The following is a 23,609-nucleotide window of genomic DNA, read 5'->3' as shown; positions in this document are numbered from 1 at the left end:
AAAGGGCGGGTCCATGGCGGCCTGACAAATTTCGATGTTTCGCCATGAAAAAGGAAGTTGCTGTAACTCAGACATACAATGTCCAATCTGCCCCAAACTTCACATGTTGGATAAGACTCTTGACCTGAACAGATCTACATGCCAATATTCAGTTATAGTCATAGCGCCACCTATTGGCAACAGGAAGTTACATATTTTACACTGCGACAAACTACTCCTAGAAATTTTATGACATCAATGTCTTTTTTGTGGTCAGTCTAATCTAAAGACCTGTGTGATGTTTAGTTGTGAAGATCTTGAGTTTTTGTTAAAAGGTGTGTCCATGGCGCCGTGATGAAGTTCAATGTCTCGCCATGGGAATAAAAGATGTTATAACTCAGGCATAAAATGTCCGATCTTGCCCAAACTTCACTTGTGTGATAAGGGTCCTGGCCTGGACAGATCTGAAGGCCAATATTCCATCGAGTGTGGCAAAATGGCTCAATAGCGCCACCTATACACTTTCAACGGAGTGCGTATACACTTTAAACGGAGTGCGCCTTGAGCTATGTTTCACGTACATGTACAAAAATCGGTACACATATGTAACACACCAATATCTACGAAAAAGTCTCTTGGTACGAAGTCCGAATCCCAACAGGAAGTCAGTTATTTGGAATATTCTCTGCAAAATTAGTGTTGTTTTGGCCATTTTCAGGGGTTGTACTTTAACGAACTCCTCCTAGATATTTATTCAGATCAACACCAAACTTGGTCAGTGTAATCTAAAGCCTTTTGCGATCTTAAATTGCGAAGATCTTGAGGTTTCGTTAAAGGGCGTGTCCATGGCGGCCTGACAAATTTCATTGTTTCGCCATGAAATAGGATGTTGTTGTAACTCAGGCATAAAATGTCCAATCCTCCCCAAACCTCACATGTTCGATAAAAGTCCTGCCCTGAACACATCTGAAGGCCAATATTCCATTATAATGATAGCGCCACCTGCTGGCAACAGGAAGATTGGCACATATATTGAATAAACATTGATATATTCTACTTATATTTATAAGTTTAAACGCATATTTCTCACCGTTCACCTATTAACTAAAGCCACTCGCTGCCGGTGAGCCCGGGTGCGAGGGCCCGTTCATCGCTGCTTGCAGCTTTAATTTAATTTGAATTTAGAGTAATACTGAAGTCATGTTTAGTGTTGTAATCATATGAAAATCATGACTGCATCTTCTCCTGCTCTTCTCCAACAGGGTACTGAGTGGTTGGCCATGGCATCTGACTCCCCGCGCAGACCGAGCCGCTGTGCTGGTGGGGTTGTGGTTCGAGCACAGGCTGCAACGTAAGACCATGATGGCTTGTTTGTGAATAAAATAACAGCTATAAAACTGATTCACAGTTGTAATTGTTAAAATGTTGGTGGTCATAAACAAAAAGGTGAAAAAATATTGCATTGGTTCACAAACTTTTAGGTTTAATGGTCAGGTCTTTTCATGTGTGGCTATATTATTTTCATAAGAATAGTTTTTACTGTTTTGCAGGGAGCAGTCGTACATGGAGAGCGTAGTTACGTTCTTGCAGGATGTAGTCCCTCAGGTAAATGTTGTTGTTGTTTTTTTTCACCTTAAAATGTTGCTTGGAAATTTTGTGTACAAAACTGGAGATTCACTTTTTTTCTTGGGTGTTGTAATGTAAAGTCCGCATTGGATAATGCTTGATTTTCAGTGTATTTCTGTTGTAAAAATCATGAGAGCCCATGAAAGACTCTCTTTTTAAATATATAATTGATGGATAGTGAGAGTAAGAACAATTTAGTTAGAATTGTTTTTTTCTTTGCATTTTCAGGCGTATACTGGGACACCTCCGAATGATGAAAAAGAGAAGATTGTTTGGGTCCGTTTTGAAAAAACTGACATCAATGGTAAGTTTGTGCTGTGTGTTTTGAGTCCTTGGAAAAAAACAGCTCATATGAATCATTTGTTTGTTGGTCAGACTACATCAGATTGGTCATGCTGCATGTTTTTGATTCACTAACAAGATCTGACTCCTGGAAATCATTTGTTTGTGATTTAGACTACACCGGATTGGTCACGCTGTACTGCTAGATGTTGTTGGAAAATATATACCGTATTTTCCGGACTATAAGTCACACTTTATTTCATAGTTTGGCTGGTCCTGCGACTTATAGTCAGGTGCGACTTATTTATCAAAATTAATTTGAAATGAACCAAGAGAAATTATCCACCATGTTCATATCCACCATGCATCAAACCAAAAAAAAATATAAATAAATAAATAAATAAATAAATATTGTATTTTTCAGATTATAAGTTGCACCTGAGTATAAGTCGCATCGGTCCAAAAATACATCATGATGAGGAAAAAAAACATATATAAGTCACACTGGACTGTAAGTTGCATTTATTTAGAACCAAGAGAAAACATTACCGTCTACAGCCGCCAGAGGGCGCTCTATGCTGCGAATTGCTCCTGTAGTCTACCACTGAGCAACATAGAGCGCCCTCTCGCGGCTGTAGACGGTAATGTTTTCTCTTGGTTCTAAATAAATGCAACTTACAGTCCAGTGTGACTTATATATGTTTTTTTTCCTCCTCATGACGTATTTTTGGACCGATGCGACTTGTACTCAGGTGCAACTTATAATCTGAAAAATACAATATTTATTTATTTATTTATATTTTTATTGGTTTGATGCATGGTGGATATGAACACATCGGGTCTTAAGGCCCAAGTATTGCAACTTTTTATTTTTTGTTTCAATGAAGTCTCTTATGCTCACCAAGGATGCATTCATTTGGGTATTATGATTTATTGTGAAATAATATTATTATTTAAATGTACCTTTTTATTTGAATATATTTTAAAATGTAATTTATTCCTGTGATCACTCCAGTCTTCAAGTATCACATGATTCTTCAGAAATCATGTAATAAAACAGATTTTTTAAAATTTGTTTTTATTTGTTTTTTACACACATAACAAATAACATCAACAGGATAAAACACAAAAACAACAACAACAGACATATAATCAATTTACATATTCCAATAAGTGAACAGCATTTTTCTGAAGTAGAAATATGTTGTTGTCATAAATATTTTTATTGTCCCGTTTGAGCAATTGAATGCCAGTATAACAAGTATTGACATGTTACACAAATCCTAAATGTGGTATGAGCCTACTAGTTCATATTTATGTTGTCGTATTGGGTTAGTAAGTTTTTAATTGCACCAATGTTGGATTATGTAAATGCTGAACATGCTCCTCATTCCAGCAAACACATCATGAGGTTAGGGGATGAGATGACTGTCAGAAGATTAGATATAATTTTCCTAATTTTCCGGTTGTATTGACAACTCCGCTTTGATCTTTGCTTTTGCACTTTCTTTTCATCAGAAGAATAAACAGTGGCGATCAGAAAGGTGCCATATTCTGAATCATTATTTATGTGTTCCGTTGTTCTGGTCATCTGTTTGTTTATTGAGCTGTTTACATCTTACGCCAAGCCTTTGTGAATTACTTGCTTTGTGAATGATTTGTTTTTAGTTCTGTGTCATTTCTGACTACGTGTGCTTCTTGCTATTTGTCCAGATGTGGCCCGCTTGCCAGAGTTCCAAGAGATGCACGGCAGCGGCACTGACCCGCCTCTCTGCTTGATGATTGGCTACACGGATGGAATGCAGATTTGGAGTATATCAGTGAGTACTTTTTAAATAATCTTTCTTGCCGCTCTTACACTGGCTTCTTCCAAATACGCATACTTGCTGACTATTTAGTAGGCTAAAAATAGTATTTGAAAAGATTAGAGTGTCTGATTTCACAGCATTCATAAAAGTGTTGGAAAAAAGTACTTGGATAAACTACTACTTCTGGTGACTCGTGGTGAGATTCTCAAATGCACAGCCAGTGGACACTTTTGATGCAACCGATGCTGTAGGTCACATGACAATGACAACTTGAAAACATTTTCTGGAATGCATTCATGTAACACACATTCATACTAAATATAAAAATTTTTTTAATGGTTGTGGAGTAAGTACTTAGTATTTTTGGATGCATCTATCATGTTTTTCTCTACACCACTCTTTCTGTAAGTCTGCCTTGATGGATGTTCACACTTACAATGGTTTGCATTGACAAAGCAACTAAAATCATTCATTTTGGTGTTAATGGAGCTTAGACAGCGATGATCAGTGGTGAAATCAATACTGATGTACTTGCCTACTAGTCACTGTCTGGTGTCACTATTTGTACTAACCTTAATAAGTGAATTTAGCTTTTTTACATTTCTTTTTTTTAGTTTTGTATTTAAAATCAATATTAAGTCGAATACGACTCACAAATGAATTGACCTCAAGGTAGTGTTTGATTTTGCTGACTTGCTGTTGTTTTGTTGCGGTGTAATGCTGTGACTCTCTCTCACCACTTGGTGTCACCATAAACAAAGCCAAGAATACAGATTTTAGGCTTGAAGCTGGGTGAAATTATGTCAAGATGCATGTTAAACTCTGAATCCTGTCAAATGTTAAAACTAGGCCTAATCGTAACTAAACATGATATCGCTTCCCCAGTAAATGAGGGAAAATGTCAGTTTTCTCAGAATTGGCTGTCTCAGTCGTATGGTAATAGAGATCAAGATATCGGTCATGTTATGTGATTTGTCACCCTGATTAAGCTTTTATTTTAGGAAATTCTGAATGTCCTAACAGTAATCACTTAAGGAACGAGTTGCACTTCTTATGACATGAATTTGGAAGCTGTGAAGCATCATTACAGACATCATCTCACACTTTTTGTGAAAGTGTTGAAAGCGTCACAGTGTCTGGCTGTAAGTTGTTTGTGACAGTTGCTGAGCCGACACCTTCTGTAATGGCGTTGAAGGGAGGAGCAGGAGTGGCACTAGCTCCAGTACATTTCTTTGTTCCTGTGCATTAGCATCTTGATGGAGCAGAATCTTTGATGGAGGTGTTGTTTGCTGGCGGGAGATAGCAGTTCGATTAGACTGGGCTAATTGAAGTGGTGTTGGAGTGGAGGGATGACATGCAGTACACTGAAGGTGTCTGCTCTGCTGTTGTTATTAAAACAGCCCAATGCATTTCATCGTTTTCTTCCAATGCTGGGCTAACGTGTAGAGACGGGTGTTTGAGTCTCTGTGGTGATGATAGTGACACAGAAATTAAGCATGTTCAAGGATTGATTAACTGATAAGGGATGCACAAAATCTTGCAAGATATCAGATTTATGTATTTACTAATTAATTTTAAGATGTGAGCAGCTGTCAATATTTAATCTTTTATTGATCATTCATATTACCTTATTTTTTTTACATTTAGTTTATCTTTGTCATCACTTCTTCACTTAAAGTAAATCTTTAAACTCACTTAAATTTGTACATTTTATTTATTGAGCGAACACTTTTCTCTATAGATTAAACAAGAAACAACTGATTCAATTAAATAACACCGTTAAACAAACAAATCTCAAAATTACTAATTTTTCATTACACATTTTCTTTGTGTCTTAGTAAGTACTGATCCCTTTTTTTGTTAAATATGAAATGCATTAAATAATTAAGTCTGGATATTGAAGTAGATCTTGAAATATTTGATAGGATTTATTATGGTTATGGTCTTTATTTTTTATTTGTATTTTTTAGATTAAACCCTTCATAGAAACAGTAATTAATAACTGCATTTTGGATTGTACTTCAGACACTACAACAAGGTTGTTGTAGTGTATTTTAGGAAGTATATAAAAAATTCCTGTTTGTATTATTACTATTATATCAAGAGCCCAGGAGACAGATATGTCACAAATCTTTCCCATCTATTGTGGGGCATTGTCTTCTGTCTGCTCTGCTTTCTAAGAATACATATAGAGCTGCCGTTTCTCTCAGCACAAGATACTGTTGATTCACTCCGATTCCCTGAAATACATCACACACAGTGGCTGGAGATGACCAAAACTTTGTCCAAACCCAGCCTGGTTTGTCAACCATAACTCTTTCAAGGACAGCCAGAAACCTAGGAGCTGTGATGGATCATCAGTTAAGCTTCACAGACCACATTGCTACATCGACCCGGTCCTGCAGATTTGCCTTATACAACATTAGGAAGATTAGACCCTTCCTGTCAGAGCAAGCCACCCAACTTCTTGTCCAAGCTCTTGTTCTCTCCAGACTGGACTATTGTAATGCTCTCCTGGTGGGCCTTCCTGCATGTACTGTCAAGCCTCTGCAAATGATCCAGAATGCAGCAGCGAGTGTTGTCTTCAATGAGCAAAAAAAAAAAAAAAAGCTCATGTTACTCCTCTCCTCATCAGGTTACACTGGCTACCAGTAGCTGCTCGCATCAAATTCAAGACTGCAAGTGAACGACGGCCTTGTGGTGCCATCCCAAAGAAGCTCAAAATCACTCTCACGGACCTTTTCCTGGACTGTGCCCAGCTGGTGGAATGACCTCCCAATCTCAATTCGTACTCATTTTCAAGAAACATCTAAAGACTCATCTTTTTCGCCAGCACTTAACCAACAGATACTAGCATAAAACAAACAAACAAAAAACCTGGCTATGCGTTCTGTACTAGACTAACTGAGACTTGTCATGGCACTTGTATACTGTTGTTGTTCTCTTGTTGATCTGATCACTTCTATTGTTCTCATTTTTTAGTTGCTTTGGATAAATGCGTCTGCTAAATGATTAAATGTAAATGTAAAAACTCAATTTATGACCAGCATCTGCACTGTATCCTTGCGAATGAAATTACAAGAAACAACAAGAGGGAAAAACAAGAAAGAAGCCTCAATTTTGCATATTGCTGTGCGAAATATTAATGCAATAGCCGAGAGTTTGGTGATGGATGCCACCACTAAAGCCGTGTAAAGCGAGGATGAGCAGTCTGGTAATGCACAATGTCAATCGCATTAATGTAAACCTCACAATCCACTAAATTCCATTATTCCTCTGCCCCATTTGCCAGCTGGGGGTTTTGTTTTGTGGTGGCCCGCGTGCATTACCTCTCTCTCTTGTTTTCTCCCCCTCTGTCTCTCTCACATCAAATGCATCGTGCTGTAGATGCCATATTAATCTCCCACTTGGCAGCTACAAAGTCTGCAACGAGCGCTTTTAATAAAAACACAGCTCTGATCCTGCATTCGAAAAAGATACTAATTGTGCAGAACAGCGATCATCCTCTGTGCGGCTTATCTGCTTAAGACACATGGATTATCTCCAGTAACGTGATAAAGGACGTTCCTGTAATTTAAAGGGTTAGTTCACCCGGGAATGAAAATTCATCCATCTTCTACTCACCCTCGAAGCATCCTAGGTGTATGTGACATTCTTATATAATAGCATAATAGAATAGTCCCCCTGTTGCGAATCTATGCGCTTTTGTAAAATAAATATCCAGATTTCAGATGTAATAAACACTTATTTTCTCACTTCTGCTGGAGCTGTGTGAGAGGTGTTTTATTACAAATGCGCGCACTTTTTATTTCACTTCTTCTGAACTGTCGACAACAAGCACCCGCTTATCCCATTGAAAGGCTTGGTAGAGCCACATACACCACATACAAGTCACATACACCTACGATGCTTTGAGGGTGAGTAGAATGAACGGATTTTCATTCTCAGGTGAATTAACCCTTTAACGCACATAGAGATGCACATTCAGGGCTTAATGCTTAAAATAAAAAGATAGAATAAAAGGCCATAGGAATTGGGGTGCCAATCAAAATACTTCCACCCCTGCGACATGATCCACTACTCCGCAGCTTCGCTTTCACAGATCTCTGGATTTCCACCAGCTTATTACAGTGTTGGTGTGAGAATGACATGATTAAGACAAATTTTGATTTAAGTCTGTATTGATATTACAGCTTAGTCAAATGTAGCTGGTCATTCTAGGTGCTGAACATCGGCGTGGGACTTTTAGTCAAGGTCACGGACATGGTGTCGTTTATTTTTAGGAGCACCTTTATGGAATGCATAGTAGTTTTTGTTTTGTGGTTTAGTAGTCTGCTCACCCTCCATCCTTCATGTGAAGTCTGTTTCTCTACAGTGTGAACAAATCTCTCTTTGTTTGTGCCCCATTGTTCTTTGATGTCCTGCAACCACATTTTTTGCCACCAAATGGCATTGAGTTGATCAGGAATTCAGATTTTTCCTACACTGGCAGGGGCAGGAAAAGATTTAACTCTGAATGGATCAGAGATAAAAATCTTTCAACAAGTTTCCTGAAAAATGAATTGGCTGCATAGCAGATAGTCCCACCCCCAAACTAACACCAATTTATTTTGCAGGTGCAAGAAAAGACTTAATAACTCTGAATGGATCAGAGAAAAAACAACCCTGCAATCTTGCAACAAGTTTCCTGAAAAACAAATTGGTTGTATATTAGGACTGTCAAAATTGCTCAAAAATGACGTTCGAATATTCACTCTAAAAAATACACAAATATTCGAACATCTGGTTGCGCATGTTGTCAATGATGCGCATTACGTCAATAACAGGCCAAAATAATACAAAGAGACATAACTACTTGTATAGATTGTCTATTTAAGTTTAAACATATATGACAACGTATTACCTACACAAAAACAAGGAAATCAACTAATTGCCAAGACTGCAGACCTCACGCTCTCTCACCCTCATGTTCTCTGCGCATAATGGTTTAAATTAACAAACAAATTTTTGTAAATTTAAGATCGCAACTGTTGTCCCAAATATAGCAGGCTTCATTCAGTGATTGAAACCAATATTATTAATATTAATTGAAGTTTTACAGCATATAGAACTGACATTGAATGCTCGGAGCGAGCTGTGCTGTGGTAAACTTTTCCTTGACATGAAACGATAAATAATCAAACCCCGCTTCCATTGCTTGACAAAACTCCCCGAAAGCATGCCCCATCCGCGATACTGATCGGTCTCAAGTCCTTACAAATGAACGAAATTATTTTATCCGTTATGGCCTCTTGTCGTGTTGCAGACAAAGAGCTTGCGGCGGGCGATGCAAAGTAACGTTAAGTGTCAAGACGCGACTGTTTAGCTGGAGTTCCACACATTATGCCATGCTCATTTGGGTGTACATTTTTGAGATGTGACCTCATGTTGCTAGTGGTCGAATGGTATGCTAACTGTATCTTAAATAGCTTGCATACAACTTTATCTCGTGGGTCAACAATTTTACCTCACTTTCTCTGCTGCGGTCGAGTTGGGCTCTGCACTTGCTGGCATCTTCCATGAAGACGCGTCAACTTTCAGCAGTGATGCTGTGCCAGACAGTGCGACTCCTGTGACCTGTCCCTGAACCCTCAGGCGCCCTAGCGCACCCACTCGCAAAGCAGACAAGCACGCCTCTACTACCACGGGCCTTTTTTTCCACACTATTTTTTTTATTTGAATATTAATTTTCACCTTCGAAATTCGTTTTTTAAAAACTATTAGAATACATATTCGAATTTAGAATATTCGTTGACAGCCCTATTGCATAGCAGATAGTCCCACCCCCAAACTAACACCAATTTATTCGGCATGCAACTCTCACAGTGCATTATGGGTATTCCCTAGCCGTTGAGCATACATCAGTTGCACACTCGTTATTGTGTTGCATTGTGAGATTGAATGAGTGCACTCGATAATGTCTACTAAGAATAAAAATAGCTGTCCTCTCAAATGTTGCCCCATTAAAGGGTATAGGTGCAATTTCGGACACAAGGAGTATTACACATTTCAGGGTAGTCAACCTACTGAAATCTTTTAATAAGTAATTGAATAAGAAGCTGTGACCTAGTTAACTGAATCATTGTGATGATAAACCAACAAATCAACACTTTGAAAAGATCCAGTTCAAAAGAACTGAACATCAATACTTTTCATCACTACTTCTTCAAGAAGAGCTAGATCAAAGTTTGAAAAATGACTTAAATTTGGGTGTGTTCTTGACACAAAGCTATTACTTTATGGCTTTAGAAGACATGCAATGTAATGTATGAGTCATATTAACCACTGTTATAATACTTCCGAGGAGCTGGTTGTCATTTTGGAGCTTGACAGTCCCAATGCTCATTTATATTCATTATTTTAAAAAGAATGGCTGGGATGTTCTTAACAATTTTTTCGTTTGTGTTCAGTATTACAGTCTTACAGGGTTTGGAACAAGTAAATGATTGACCCATGATTACAATTTTTGGGTGAATTGTTCCATTAAGCTAGAACAGGATCATTTGACTGTGAAAAAATAAAATAAAACAGACTGTAGCTTTGAAAACAACACAAGTGACATTTAAGAGCATGTTTGTTGCAGAATTGAGTTTTGTGGCTTTTATTCATTTTCCGTTCATTTCCAAAGACTAGATAACATTACACGGCAGTGTTTTATTTTAATTTTTTCTTGCTTTGGTTTGTGCCTGATGTTTATCTTCTAGTTGTTCGGTGACTCATTATCAAACCACATCACAGCCACAGCAGACCAAACAGAGCATTGTGTGATTCACAGTCAAGTACTTTTATGTCGTTAAAGTTCCAAAGGGATGCCACAGTATTTAGGACATTCATCATGGCTTTTTGTCAGTCTGACACTCTGTGTCAACACTTTTAAATGGAATGTGTTAGCTGATGCACAAATAAAAGATAAAATGCTGGATCCCCGTCAACTCTGTACTGTTATTTGGATGCGATTTCCTGTGTCTTTGAACTGGGTTTGTCTCTCTAACATCACTGTCTGGTGTGTTTTAAGTGTGCCTGTTTGTTTCTTCTCTCTGCAGCTGAGCGGGGAGGCGCAGGAGCTGTTCTCGGTGCGGCACGGACCTGTGCGTACTGCTAGGATCCTGCCTGCTCCTCTTATCTGTAAGCATCATACATCCCAAAAGTTAATTCTTCGTTTATTCTGCTAAGCCACATAAGAGCAATGATTTCAACATACAGTGGTCCCTACACAAATGTTTTTGAAATCAAATAAAGAAATGTGTTAATGCTGCCTAGGCCCAGCAATCTGCAAAACATGACATGTATTACAATTCAAAAGATTATTATTATACATTAAAAAAATATATATATATATATATTACAATTATTCACCAAGGGTGCATTAGATTGATCAAAAGTGACTACTGAAGTAAATACTTTTTGTTGTGTTTCAAATAAATTATGTTCTTTTGAACTTCTTAATTCATCAAACAATCTTGAAAGAAATTACACAGCACAACAGTTTCCAACTTATAATAAGAAATGTTTCTTGAGCAGCAACTCATATTAGGATGATTTCTGGGTGATTATGTGACACTGAAGAGTGGAGTAATTTTATGCTAAAAGAAATCACAGAAATAAATTGCATTTATGACATTTATTTATATCATAAATTACACAAAAAGTTTTAAAATGTACATTGCAATATTATTCCCCAATATTACTGTATTTCTGATCAAAGAAATGCAGCATTGGTGAGGATAAGCAACCTCTTTAGAAAACTCAAAAAACCTTACAGAGCCCAAACTTTATGAATGGTAGTGCAGACTGAACAGCAAGACAATTTTTTTTTACAAATGCTTCCATCCTAAGAAGGAGCAAAAATTTGGTTGCATTTAATTATTATTTTTTTTTTCACATTTGGCATAGTTTTTCCCCTTCTAGAATAGACCTAAACTCTATAACCCCTGCTAGAAGTCTTTTCATTTCTGCGCGTAAAATTTCTGCTATGAAATATTAATACAAACTCTATAGGCCAGTGACATCTTAATTTTCAGCTTGTCAAGAACAAGCGTCCACCCCCAAATTGAAATATGTTGATGGAGCGTGATCTCCCGCTACACTTAAATTTATTTCATATGTCATATGTTACATAAACAGCACATTATTTTCATGTCATGTTTGCCACCATTATTTGCCTAGAAACTTGCAGAAAGTAAAAGCAGTTTTCGGCAGTTACATGCTTTTTCGAATCAAGTTAGACTGAGATGTGGCAATTTATAAAGTCCTATGTCTCTCTTCCTTACTGGCTTTTCCATATATCATGTTTAAATTAAAGACTACCTTCTGTTTTGTTATAGCGCAGAGAGCTCACCAGAGCCCTGCTGTTTTCCCATCATAATATTAAAATCAGTCCCTCACGATTATGTTGGCATGCTGTCAGCTGGCTGCCTGGACTTTTACCGCCGCTCTGGCAGAGAGGATCTGCAGACTTCTGAGATTTTCCTTTTCTTTCATCACGGCTCACTCATTGGCCATTGCATGTCTGTGCTCATTCCATTTGTTAAAGGACGAAAATGAATAGTCTGATTAAAAAATGCACAGTGCATCTTACTAAACTAAAATGCACGCAACCTGTTTAAATATTGATGTTATGTCAAACTGTCTCTATCACATTTAGTCTGATGATTTTGCACACACTAAAACAGTATTATCTGGTCAGAAATTATGACGTATGAATTAATTTTGTTAAACCCATCCCTGACTAAAGTGGCACGGTCATATTCAAATGTAAAAACAAAAGAAATAGGAAATGCATTGAATTGTATTGTAGTGTGACATTTATGCACCGAATTTGTGTTCTGTCCTTCCGGCAGATTTAAACAATGCACAATAAAGGCATTGAACGCCGGCTGGATTCAGATAAAAGAGAATTGTCATAATAAGAAGCAGCAGATGGCCAACACATGAGGAGAATGCTTCTCAGCTAAATCAAATGAATTGTACATGTAGGGAAACTGATTGTGATCTGTTTGGCGCAAACAGTGTCATACTGTAGTGGGATTTAAAAAGAGTAATTGTTTTTGCTTAGTGAGCGGATTTGAAAAGTCCTGAAAATAGGTGTCTTTTTTTTTCTTTCCCAGAATAAAGGAGGAAAGTTCCTCTTTCTCTAAAAAGGCAAACTGACTTTTTTTCCTGCATCCGTTCTGTTTCTGACTTCTGTTGTTATTTTTGCATTGATTTGTTTCCAGGCGACAGCTACGGACGGTCATATCCACATAGACCATAGACCAAAATTCTATGACTGCTTCCGCTTTCTTTAAATGTATCCCACTGTCGAAAGCTCAATAAAAAAAAAATGGCCCTCCTATAAATGTATTATTTACTGAAACACAGGAAATTTGTTAAGTCTTCCAGAAAACAATTCCCTCAATATTTTGCAGCATAAATTGAAAACATGCTTCGGAAAATACAAATGAAAACCACTTGTTTCAAAGTCCAGCCGTTTTAAGGTGCACAGCTATGGAAAGGAGAACGGGGTGGTTTTCTGCCCCTTAATTGTTCTTTCAAATAGAAGGCAGCTGTTGTCTTTCAGAGGCCTCTCATATTTGCATTATGATTGGATATCGTGACCAGTCGCAATGTCTGATGACTGAGAAGTGAAGACAGAGGAGAGGCCCTCTAAAAGTGTTAAGGTTTGAGAATGACACATTCGCACTCACATGCCACGCCACTGGGACCGTAGGTTTCTGGATCTGATTAGTGTCATGGCATGGCTGCCCAAATTACAGCTCCACAAAGGCTAACATCTTCTTCTATCCGGCCATGAATGGAAGTTTTCCCCCTCTTCTCTTTTAAATCAAGAGAATTAGATAAATATGGGATCTGTAAACTCACTGCGAAATGTTTTCTCCACCCAAAATATGCCTACCGGCCTTTTGCCGTTCTGTAATTCCTTCGAAGCCCTGAAATTAAAGCCAGTCAGACAGAAGACTCCTCTGAAAGCTTTGAAGGCTTTCTCCTTTAGAGTCGGAGGAGAAATGGTTTGCATTCAACACATTGCAGTGAGTGGCGTTTCTGTTCTCTGTCTCCATGAAATGTCTTGCATGCTGGTATTTTAATTTCATTTTGATCCTCATAAGTCTCTGTGAGGAACAGGGCATTATTCTCTTCCAAGTGAGGGTGTGTTAATGTCAAAGCTGACAGGAATGTTTTTTTCTTGCTTTTTGATTGCAGATCTCTTGTAATGCAATCAACACGCTTCCTGCTTTGGTAGCTGTTTTTTAAGCTAGAGTACAGTGGGTGGGTGGCTTTGGCGGAGAGACAACAGGCCTCATGTGCGGGTGGCTAATGAATGTCGCTCTTTATGTGGGTCAGTGGTTAATGTTCCACTCTCTGTCCCTCTGGCTGCAGGTTCCCTCAACACTGACAGCTTCGCTGAGAAACGGCCCCTCCTCGGCGTGTGCAAGAGCACGGGCTCTTCTGGGTGAGTGCGCAACAACAACGTCACTTCCACTGTCAGCTCGGCCTAGTGTCTCGAATGGTGCCAGAGCTTTCATATTCACAGGTCACGTGTTGTGACTGGTTGTTTTCCAGTTACACACAAGCACAGTTTCAGCACAATCTGCGGCTGATGACACAATTATACAATGAGTATATCAAAAGCAGAGGCATTTTTTTTGTACATTGCTAAAATTCTTAAGGGGGGTTCATGCATTCAGAGTTGTTTACACTGTTGAAGAGTTGGATTCTCAAACAAAGTTTCAAAAGACAACTACAATAGTTTACAATGATTGAAATGGAAATTAAATTAAATGCAATTAATTGTGTAAATGGAAATTAAATTAAATACAATTAATTGTGTAAACAAAATACCAAAAATGCCCCCCCCCCCCCGCCCAAAACAAACAAACAAACAAAAACGTGTGACTTAATTATAAACAAGCCTGAAATACATCGAAAAGACTCTTATTTTGAAATGTCTATACTATAGCGATCTGATCCTTCAGATGAGAAAGAAAATATGCATGTTTAAAACATATTCTATAAAAGTGATTTAAGTAGACAATGTAATAATTCATCAACTCGAGTTCTTAAGCAATCGCTTGCTTTAAATGTGTGCTATACATTGATTGAGAATCACTTTGAAGCACTCAAATTTAACACTAGTTAATCGATCGCGGATGGTTTCATTATTTTAGTCGGATAAAAAGAATGAGGATAAAAATAATAACGCAAAAATGTTTCTCCATATATACTTGGGCAGCCATTAATATACCTGGGTGGCCTGCCCAATTAAAGTCTATGGGTGGGAAGCACTACACACACACACACACACACATGCGTTTAGAATTGTTTTTGGAAAAAATGATCAATACATCAAAATACAAATATATTATTAAATCATAATGATTTTTTTTTTTATTGTTTATTTGTGAAAGGTTAATTTAGGTTGAATGCAGGTTAGGGGCATTTAATATATATATTTTTTCTCCAAGTGAACTTTTATGGATATAAGAGGCTTGGATCACCATCTCTTGGTGTGCGCAACACGAGTGGAGACATGTTAAACTCTTCATGTGCTGAAATCTTTGTGCTAATGGAATGTTCCATCGTTGTCCGGTTCATGGCATTTTCCTGTTTTGAAGTGCGGTGGACTCCAAGCCACATCCCTCAACATGTGCAACATTTAGATATCATGAGGCACAAATCCTAAGCACATATGAAATCCTGTAATTTGTTATACATAATAACCTGCATCAAAGGTCTGATGGGGCCAGGGAGTGGTCTGGAGAGAGATTGCCAAACCCTACTGACCAACACGGTCGGCTCCAGTGGGCCAGACTTGCAACCTTGGACCCCTGACAGAGTCGGACTGCAATCTGTGAGAATTATGCCCCCTGAGGGAGTGAGAGGGAGCAGGGCACATCAGTTATTGGCTCCTTTCCTCCCCTCAGCTACGTCTGCCACCTCTTAAAAAGAACTGCTCTGCTTCTGCTGCAAATCTTAACTCAATATTTCCTCCTGAGGAAATAGAATAAGGATGTCTGTCTTCAGCACACTTTGATGGAGACCACCATCCCAGCCGGTCCAAGACTAGAGCTTTGCTCTGCCGGCACTTATGCAGCCAAACTCACCGTGTCCGCCCCGACATGGAGACTGGCTCTGACGGTTTGGCTTTGTACTCCTGCAATGGTTGGTCTAATGCTGAAAACATGCCTCGTGTTGAAAACCATAACCCTTTCCCTCCGGGTGAATGGTGTTCCCGCTTCTACGTTCCAGTAGAAGTGTTTGGTAAATAGCCCTGTATTTTTTGAAAGGCTGTGCTGTGTTCGGTTCTTTCCCCTTAACTGAAATAGTTCATAAACTTACCAAAGTCCTCACACAAGTTTTAGTATATAATCATTTTGAAATAACCACTTTTGTCAACCACCAGTGTGGAAGCTGTCTTGACACTCAAATGGAAAGCAGATTGCAGTCTTGGCCGATACAGCACTGCTGGTTTAGAAGTTGGTTCACTCAGCTTTAGGCTTAGATTACAAGATTTGCAAATTAAAGGAAAACCAGAAAGAGGAAAAAGCGTGTGTGCTAAAACCTTCGTTGCCAGACACATTCAACATCATTTTTATCAATGGAGGGGATTATGTCTTAAGTCCAAACAATGTATGGATCTGGTGAATTTCCTGACAGCAAAGTACACGTGCGACCCTTCATGCCGTGCTACAGAGCCAGTGGGGTTTGCAAATTAGCAAGGAATGTATGTGCTATTCAATCCACTATTGGCCCCAATTGTATCTGAAAAGGATTTGATTTTCCACCATACCGCTGTTATTATTTTATTTTTGTTTTAATTAGAACTACAGGTATTACAGTGACCAGCTTGAGCCTGTGGGTCTCTCATGCCAAATGCATGCAACTTAGTGTCAAGTCACTTTTATTCAAAAATAAAAAAATATTAATAAAATTAAGTGTATGACATGTTGGCATTAAATTTAAATTTTTAGTTCATGGATCCAAGGTCTAACAACATTAAAACCATAAGTGAAATAATTAAAAAGTATATTAAATAAATAAGAGTAAAAAGAAAGGGTTAAATAAACAAAAATAACCAAAAAAAAAAAGTTATTTGCAGAATATTTGATATAATCTCAGACAGTATCAGGATATGTATATATTAAATAAATAAAATGTATTTATTTAACCTGGATTTTAAAAGCATGGCATTTAGGGTTTGTGGTCTCTTTTGGAGGCATAACAGATCACCCCTCAAGAGGCCTGCTTTTGTTCTCTGGATTTTGGAGAAATTAAATTGTTGGGCAGGCAGAAAACAGTGCCCTCTCTTCCTTCCCCTTAAACCAGATTACAGCTGGACCTCAGCACGCGGAGGTTCAGAAGAAGGCCCAGTCCTTACAGGCATAGAGCCATTGTTTTTGACTCCACAGTGGCCACGCTGTGCCTGGCTCTGGGATGGTGGCAAAGATCCAGTGAGGCTCCCATTGTATGGCTCTGAAGAGCAGAGCCTCATCCCACTGTCAGCCCAGTGTTATCGATGAGATCTGCGTTTACTTTTTTTATTTAACCGTGGCCCTAATTTTCCTTACCCAAAGCTGTATCCATGCAAAGTCATGATGGCATCCACTGCCTGCTTATAAATTACACAATACCTATGAGGAACGGAAACCCAGACTATTTTTAAAGCGATTTAGCAAAAACCTTCTGTGCTATTAAACTGTGCTTTTCATTGCATTTTTATTGAGATGTGAAAAATCCCTTTTAAGTGTATTAAATGATAAATCTCTGTGCGTTTGTATTAGAGACAGGATTATGGGAGGATTGAGAAGTGATGCTTTTAGAGCCCAGGAGCCTGTTACTCTCTTGCCATCACACCTGGAGGGTGCGATCATGTAGATATAGCAACTTGTTGGTAGGATGAAAACAAGGGTACATTTAAAAGGATTTTAAGGGATTTAAAGTTCACCCATAAAAATGTATTGTCACAACTTAATCTTATAAATTAAATCTAGATGATTTATAGTTTTTAGTATGAAAGAAATAGTTCGCCCAAAAATGAAAATTAGCTGGAATTTGTTCACTCTCTGGCCATCTAAGATGTAGATGGGTTTATTTCTTCATCCGAACAGATTTGGAAATATTTAGCACTATAACATTTGTGCACATGTGGATTCTCTGCAGTGAATGGGTGCCGTCAGAATGAGAGTCTAAACAGCTGATTAAAAAGCTTACAATGGTCCACATGACTCCAGTCTACTCCAGTCTATCAGTTAACAAGTTTTGAAGTGAAAAGCTGCATGTTTCTCTCCCGATTCAGACGAGATGGGTTTTCACCGGAGAAAGGAGTATGGATAGCTGGAAGTAACAGTTTAAAGTGAAGGATTTGTTTAATACAAGCATGCAACTTGCAAGACATGGATTGTAGTTGTGTTGTGGATTATTGTGATGTTTTTATCAGCTGTTTGGACTCTCAGCACCCATTCACTGCAGTGGATCCATTGGTGAGCAAGTGATGGAATGCTAAATCTCTCCAAATCTGTTCCAATAAAGAAATAAACTAATCTACGTCTTGAATGACCTGAGGTTGAGTAAATGTTAAGCAAATGTTTATTTTTGGGTGAACTATAGTTTTAAATTAATTGTTTGGCACTTTTTGCATTTATGGTTTATGTGTACACAAAACTCCCAGAGTGCTGATAAAATGTAATATTTCGTCTCTCATGCAACTGGCTCAATTGCCTATTTTTTTGGCCCACACACAAGATATAAAGATTTGTTTGTCTCTTTCTTCTGCTATTGGATTTGATGCATGGGTCTGCTTTAAAACCAGTGTTTACTTTTGAGTCCTTATGTGGACTTAAAAAAAGATTAGATGAAATAAAACCTCTTTATGATCATGAATCATTGGAGACATCTAATTCTTTATTTGGAAGCTAAGGGAGTAAAAAGCAATGTTAAAAGTTTATCTCTCCACCTCACACACGTTCTCTTTTTTTTTTTTCTCTGTCATTTGTGCTATTTTACCATATCCATATTTTGCTTCGCGCTTCAGTGTAATTTGAGGTAGGCATTATGATCTGCTGATAGGTCTGACAGACACAATCCTCACTCTTACGTTCATGTTAGAGATGAATGCATTTCCTTCCCATGATAGATTCCCCACCCTTCAAGTTATTTTTGAGAGTTCATGCCAGGTGCATCTTCGGGTCTCAGATCATCCCTGTGCGTGCTTTTTCATGCTGATTGGATGGCCACATAATTCAAGCTCTCTGAGGATGGGAATCTCACGGCTTTGAAGTTTTCCCTGTTTTTCAAGGGCGCTTGTCTAGGATCAGTTTTCCATGAGCATACGTCTCCTTATCTTTCCGATTAATTGCAGTGGAGGCGCACAGGCGTGTAACATAATCCTTTTCATGATTTTGCAAATTTAGGAGTAATGTGCCTATTACATTAAGTTTTTCCCCCCTTTTTAATAGGATGCTAGTAACCTCTTTTATTTAACTTTTTCAAGTACATTATTTTTGAACAATACCGTTTTTATTTGTCTACTATTTTTTTATATATATACTAGTGTACTTTTGCAATATAAATTTAAATTTAGTTAATTATTAATTTTAATCTGTATATATTTTTTTCCTACGATTGTTTAGCTCTTGTTTTTAAATGTTTAATAATGGTTAAGTGTTTAATAGTTTGACATGAGCAAAGTAGCAAAAAAGGTATTACCATTTTTCCCCCAACTATATTAAAAACTTAAATGCTCATCAATGCACCACACTTAGTAATTGACTACTCATAAGGACATTTGATGTAAAAAAATAAATAGATATAAATAGATTAAAAAAAGAGTCTGTTCATTTATTTTTAGTAATTAAATCGTGTAAACACCAGTTTAAGATGCCGTTCATATATCCCACCTAAAAACGCATGGAAAAAGCTAGGCGCACCGCTTTCTTCTTTTTTCCAAAGCGTTTGGGTGCTTGCGCTCTGGAGGTGTCTGCCATTGCTAAGCAACCATGACCTGAAATTTCAGCAAAAAAATAAATTGATTTGCAGCACATTTAGAAATTGCTTTCAGTAGATCTGCTACTACATTTATTTAAAAATAGCTATCCATATACAGCTATGATCAGCTGTTCCTTCATTTTGGCTGAGCTTTCAATGTTGTTACAGGAAAGGATGAAGCTGATTGGTTGTTTCTCGTCACATTACCCACGGTGCACTTGCGGAATGCAAATGCGCGCATCGCACCATCGCACCACGTCGGAACCACACCACTTCCAATAACGAACTTGAGCACACAAAAGATGTGATATGTGAACCAAGAGTACCAGTGTCACTGCAACAGGCTCCTTGTTTCAATGTGTTTCCAATATGCATGTGAATCTGTGGAAAGCCCAGTGACAGGGGAGGAAATGTATTTTTGGCAGTGCTGCAGACATGGAGCTGCGGTTGAACTTTTTACCCTAATTACTTTCCAGCTAATGCCCACGGCGTGCTGGAATCAAAGGGCCCCCTCAGGCCCCTAGAAGCCTGTGATGTGGCCAACGTTTGTTGTGTGTTGAAGCTCGGCTTGAGAAAGACAGGGGCAGAAAGAGAGAGAGAGGGCGCAAAATTGTGACAGATTTTTTTTTCTGCTCGAAAATGTCTCCGTTACCACCCACCTCACTTGTTGCCTACAAAAATAGAGTAATTGTTTTCATCTGTGTTTTTACATTGGCGTACTTGGAAATAGCCGTTTATAAATCAGTACGAGGTTGGCTCGAGGGACTTATCATGGTCCAGAGATCAGAATTCCGATTTGTCTGTTTCTTCATTTTCCTCAAACACCTTTTGTAAAGAAATATCTCTTCACTTTCAGCATCTGTTTTCCATGTTTCTCAAATGACAAAAAAAGCCTAAGAGGATAATAAAAGAGCCTCATGTCTTGCCTTATCTCAGAAGAAACGTTATACGGGGTGGTTTTATCGCAGTTTTAGGTGATTAAACTTTTGAACGGTATTAAACATTTGTCCACTTTTAACGGATTTATTTTTATTTATGGCATGTTTATTAAGTTAGGTTAGTGAATTAAGCTCCTCATGTTTTGTGGTGTGTTTCTCAGAAGTTTGCTTGGTATTTTGGGGTAAGGCAGTATTTGTTTTGCGTTTCCAGAGCATGTAATTGGCTGTTCATATTCGAAAAGCTTGTAAAGTAGCTGAAGCCAAAATGTGATGACGTCGCCTTGTAAATTGATTTACTCGCTAGCACTGTTGTTCGTTTCCAGACTTCCTATTTTATATTCCTTTCTCCTTGTCAGTTTCCGTTCGGGTTAGTGAAATGAATAAAAACCTCACAATGTAAAAAGCACCAAAATGGTTATCTTACAGGGTTCAGAGTCATGCTGAAATACAGACTTCAAAACGTTTACGAGACTATAAAAGTGATGAGTTGGCCAGCTTGTCACATAGTGGCATAATGTGTGTAATTATCATTGTAAACATATGTGATGCTAAAATTAAGCCAAACCTTAACTGTAAAAATTGTTAATGTTCCACTCCAGAATGACTTTTCCCATTTAGTTACCACGAGGGAGGCTAAGACCAGAAAAAAGCCTTTTTTTTATTGTCTTCCCATGCTGAGGCGAGATGGATTTTGCAGGTGTGTGTCTTTTTGAAGTTTTGTGAGATTGTACCCAGCTATTAGACGTGCTGTTGAGATTGTGGATATTCACATTTGAAGCATTGTGAAGTTATGTCACGCTGAATAAAGAAGGTTGAATTTTCCAGACGTGAACTTGTGAGTTGAGGTCACCACCACTTCCAGAATGTAAAATACTAAAAAAGTATGTAGAAAGATAGTCTTTAGTGGCCAGGCTTTTTTTAAAAAAATTTTTTTATGTATATATTTAAAGAAAGAGACAAGAACAAGTGTGTTTTTCAGGCAAACAGGAGAAAAAAGAATTTTCTCTGCTCTTTATCCTTAAAATTATGATAACACAATAACTTTTATGGCCTTATGTTAATCAGATTTAGTATATGTATTAACTTGGCCTTTGGTAAAGAAATTGCCAGGATGAAAGTGACATATATAAAGTCGGATGACTGAAGCCAAAGGACAGGTCATAATATCTGTGCTCAATATCACCTAAAAGTGTACTACACTGAAACACTGATATGATTTTATAACAATAATTGAAATTTACTGACGCTTTCAAATCGAAGTCTCGATTCTCAGTGAGAGGAAATTGTATTATGTTTAGCGTGCGCTGCGTCCATTAGAAGCGGGCCATTAGTTACAATGCAAAAAGGCAAACAATTGAAGTGGCCAATTTGATGATTCTTTTTTCAAGGCTATCATTGTCCCGTTAATCAATCTGGGAGCATATCATTTGTGTCACATTGGCTCTAAAACGCTTTAAATTGGATTGATCTGACCCAGATTATATTGAAATCAATGAATAGTGGCTCTGAGACAAGTTTAGGAAGTTAAATGCCCCTATTAATCTCGGTGTCTGAATCCAGAGGGTTTTTAAGCTATGATGATCATCTCTTTGTAGATAGACATGTCTCTCTCTCGCCGAGACTTCAAGCGTCCGCAGCTGTGAAAGGACAGTAGAAGAGAATAAAAATGCAGACTAATAGCTTTTGCAGATTTCTACAGTTATCTGTTTGACACACTTAAGCTGTTAATGTTCACACAACAGACAAGGCAAGGTTAGTCCCCAAACTCCCCAATTATTATATTCACATATATTCACATATTATATATATATATATATATAAGCTGATTGCGTCCACTCTAGACAATGCTTGTTTATTTTAACCGCACCATGCATGTTTCTGAAGTTGCTTTCTGTGCTGCTTCTGTAAAGATACACACTTACCCTCATTTGAATAAATATAGCCAAAATCCATTGCGATGACTTATTGCGAGAGGCAAAAGGTTACGCTTTAATCACATAACATTGGTTAATGGAAAGACCATCATTTCACAATACTTTTTAATCGACATTTATAAAATATCACCAAAGTTTTGCATAAACTTGAAATGGAAACGTACTTGTTGTCTAAAATACGACTGATTGTGTGTTAGTATTTGTTATTGGTCTCTGAGACAGGGTTGTAACTGGCAGCTGGTCGATGTAGAGATGCAGTTCTGGGCACACATTCATGTCTGCGGTGGGTTGTACTGCTCACTGGATTGTGTTGTTGTCACGCATACTATAATCCAGTTCTGGGTAAGCCTGCAAACCAAAGCTCCCACAGTGGGCTCAGACTAATAGCAGGCCAGTTTTGCCACACAACTCTACCTGTTGGCCAGTCCGGACCTCCAAAGGGCCATAGAACAGTTTAAGACTTTGGACTATTCCATCAACCACTAATGGATCTGAGACACTGAGCATCAGTTGCAGGTTTGACCTTCCAGACATTAAAAATAGTATGTCTATCACACACACTGCGAGTCTCCTGCCCCAAGACATTATCATGCTATCTTAAAAACATAATGTGCAATCTGTCCACCCTGACCCCAAGCCACAGCACTGAGGAGAACTGGCTCAAATGGCAGCTGTTTGGGAACACACTCAAAGTAAAGGCTGGATTTACAATCGTCACGCATTCACTCAAAGATCACTCACTGTCTGTTGAAGTAATGACAAATTAAAAACCTCCTTGGCTCTTCATCACTCAGAATCAGAACTCTGAAGTAGGATGTTGAGACACCACAGCTTTTTTTCATTTATGGTTTAAGTACAGCCATGTTCCACAATTTGCGGTTTGATGTCTTGGCTGCGTTGTAAAAACTGATATGTGCATGTTTGGAGAAAAAGTTGTTTCCTCGACATGCTGTCCACGCTGTTTTATCCACTGTTTGCATGCTTGTAAATTATGAATGAGGAGTAAAACGACATTTTCCAAC

The 23,609-nt window shown here is 38.1% G+C and overlaps 1 protein-coding gene across 10 annotated transcripts in view; it reads left to right on the top strand.

Annotated features, from left to right (window-relative positions):
* LOC128029170 (BCAS3 microtubule associated cell migration factor) overlaps positions 1–23,609 on the top strand; it is a 223,762-nt gene that overhangs the window by 9,252 nt on the left and 190,901 nt on the right. For all 10 annotated transcript variants that reach the window (XR_008187304.1, XM_052616769.1, XM_052616768.1 and 7 more), the window contains exons 2-7: positions 1,242–1,330; positions 1,530–1,584; positions 1,834–1,909; positions 3,601–3,707; positions 10,778–10,859; positions 14,112–14,184. Coding sequence is in view for 9 of the 10 variants with exons in the window: in XM_052616769.1 (XP_052472729.1) it covers positions 1,260–1,330; positions 1,530–1,584; positions 1,834–1,909; positions 3,601–3,707; positions 10,778–10,859; positions 14,112–14,184 (464 nt within the window). In the remaining variant the exon portion in view is untranslated. The remainder of the gene's footprint in view (positions 1–1,241; positions 1,331–1,529; positions 1,585–1,833; positions 1,910–3,600; positions 3,708–10,777; positions 10,860–14,111; positions 14,185–23,609) is intronic.

Source organism: Carassius gibelio, chromosome A15, assembly GCF_023724105.1.
Source record: "Carassius gibelio isolate Cgi1373 ecotype wild population from Czech Republic chromosome A15, carGib1.2-hapl.c, whole genome shotgun sequence".
In the NCBI taxonomy this organism is placed as follows: Eukaryota; Metazoa; Chordata; class Actinopteri; order Cypriniformes; family Cyprinidae; genus Carassius; species Carassius gibelio.
This window is presented reverse-complemented; position numbering and strand designations above follow the sequence as displayed.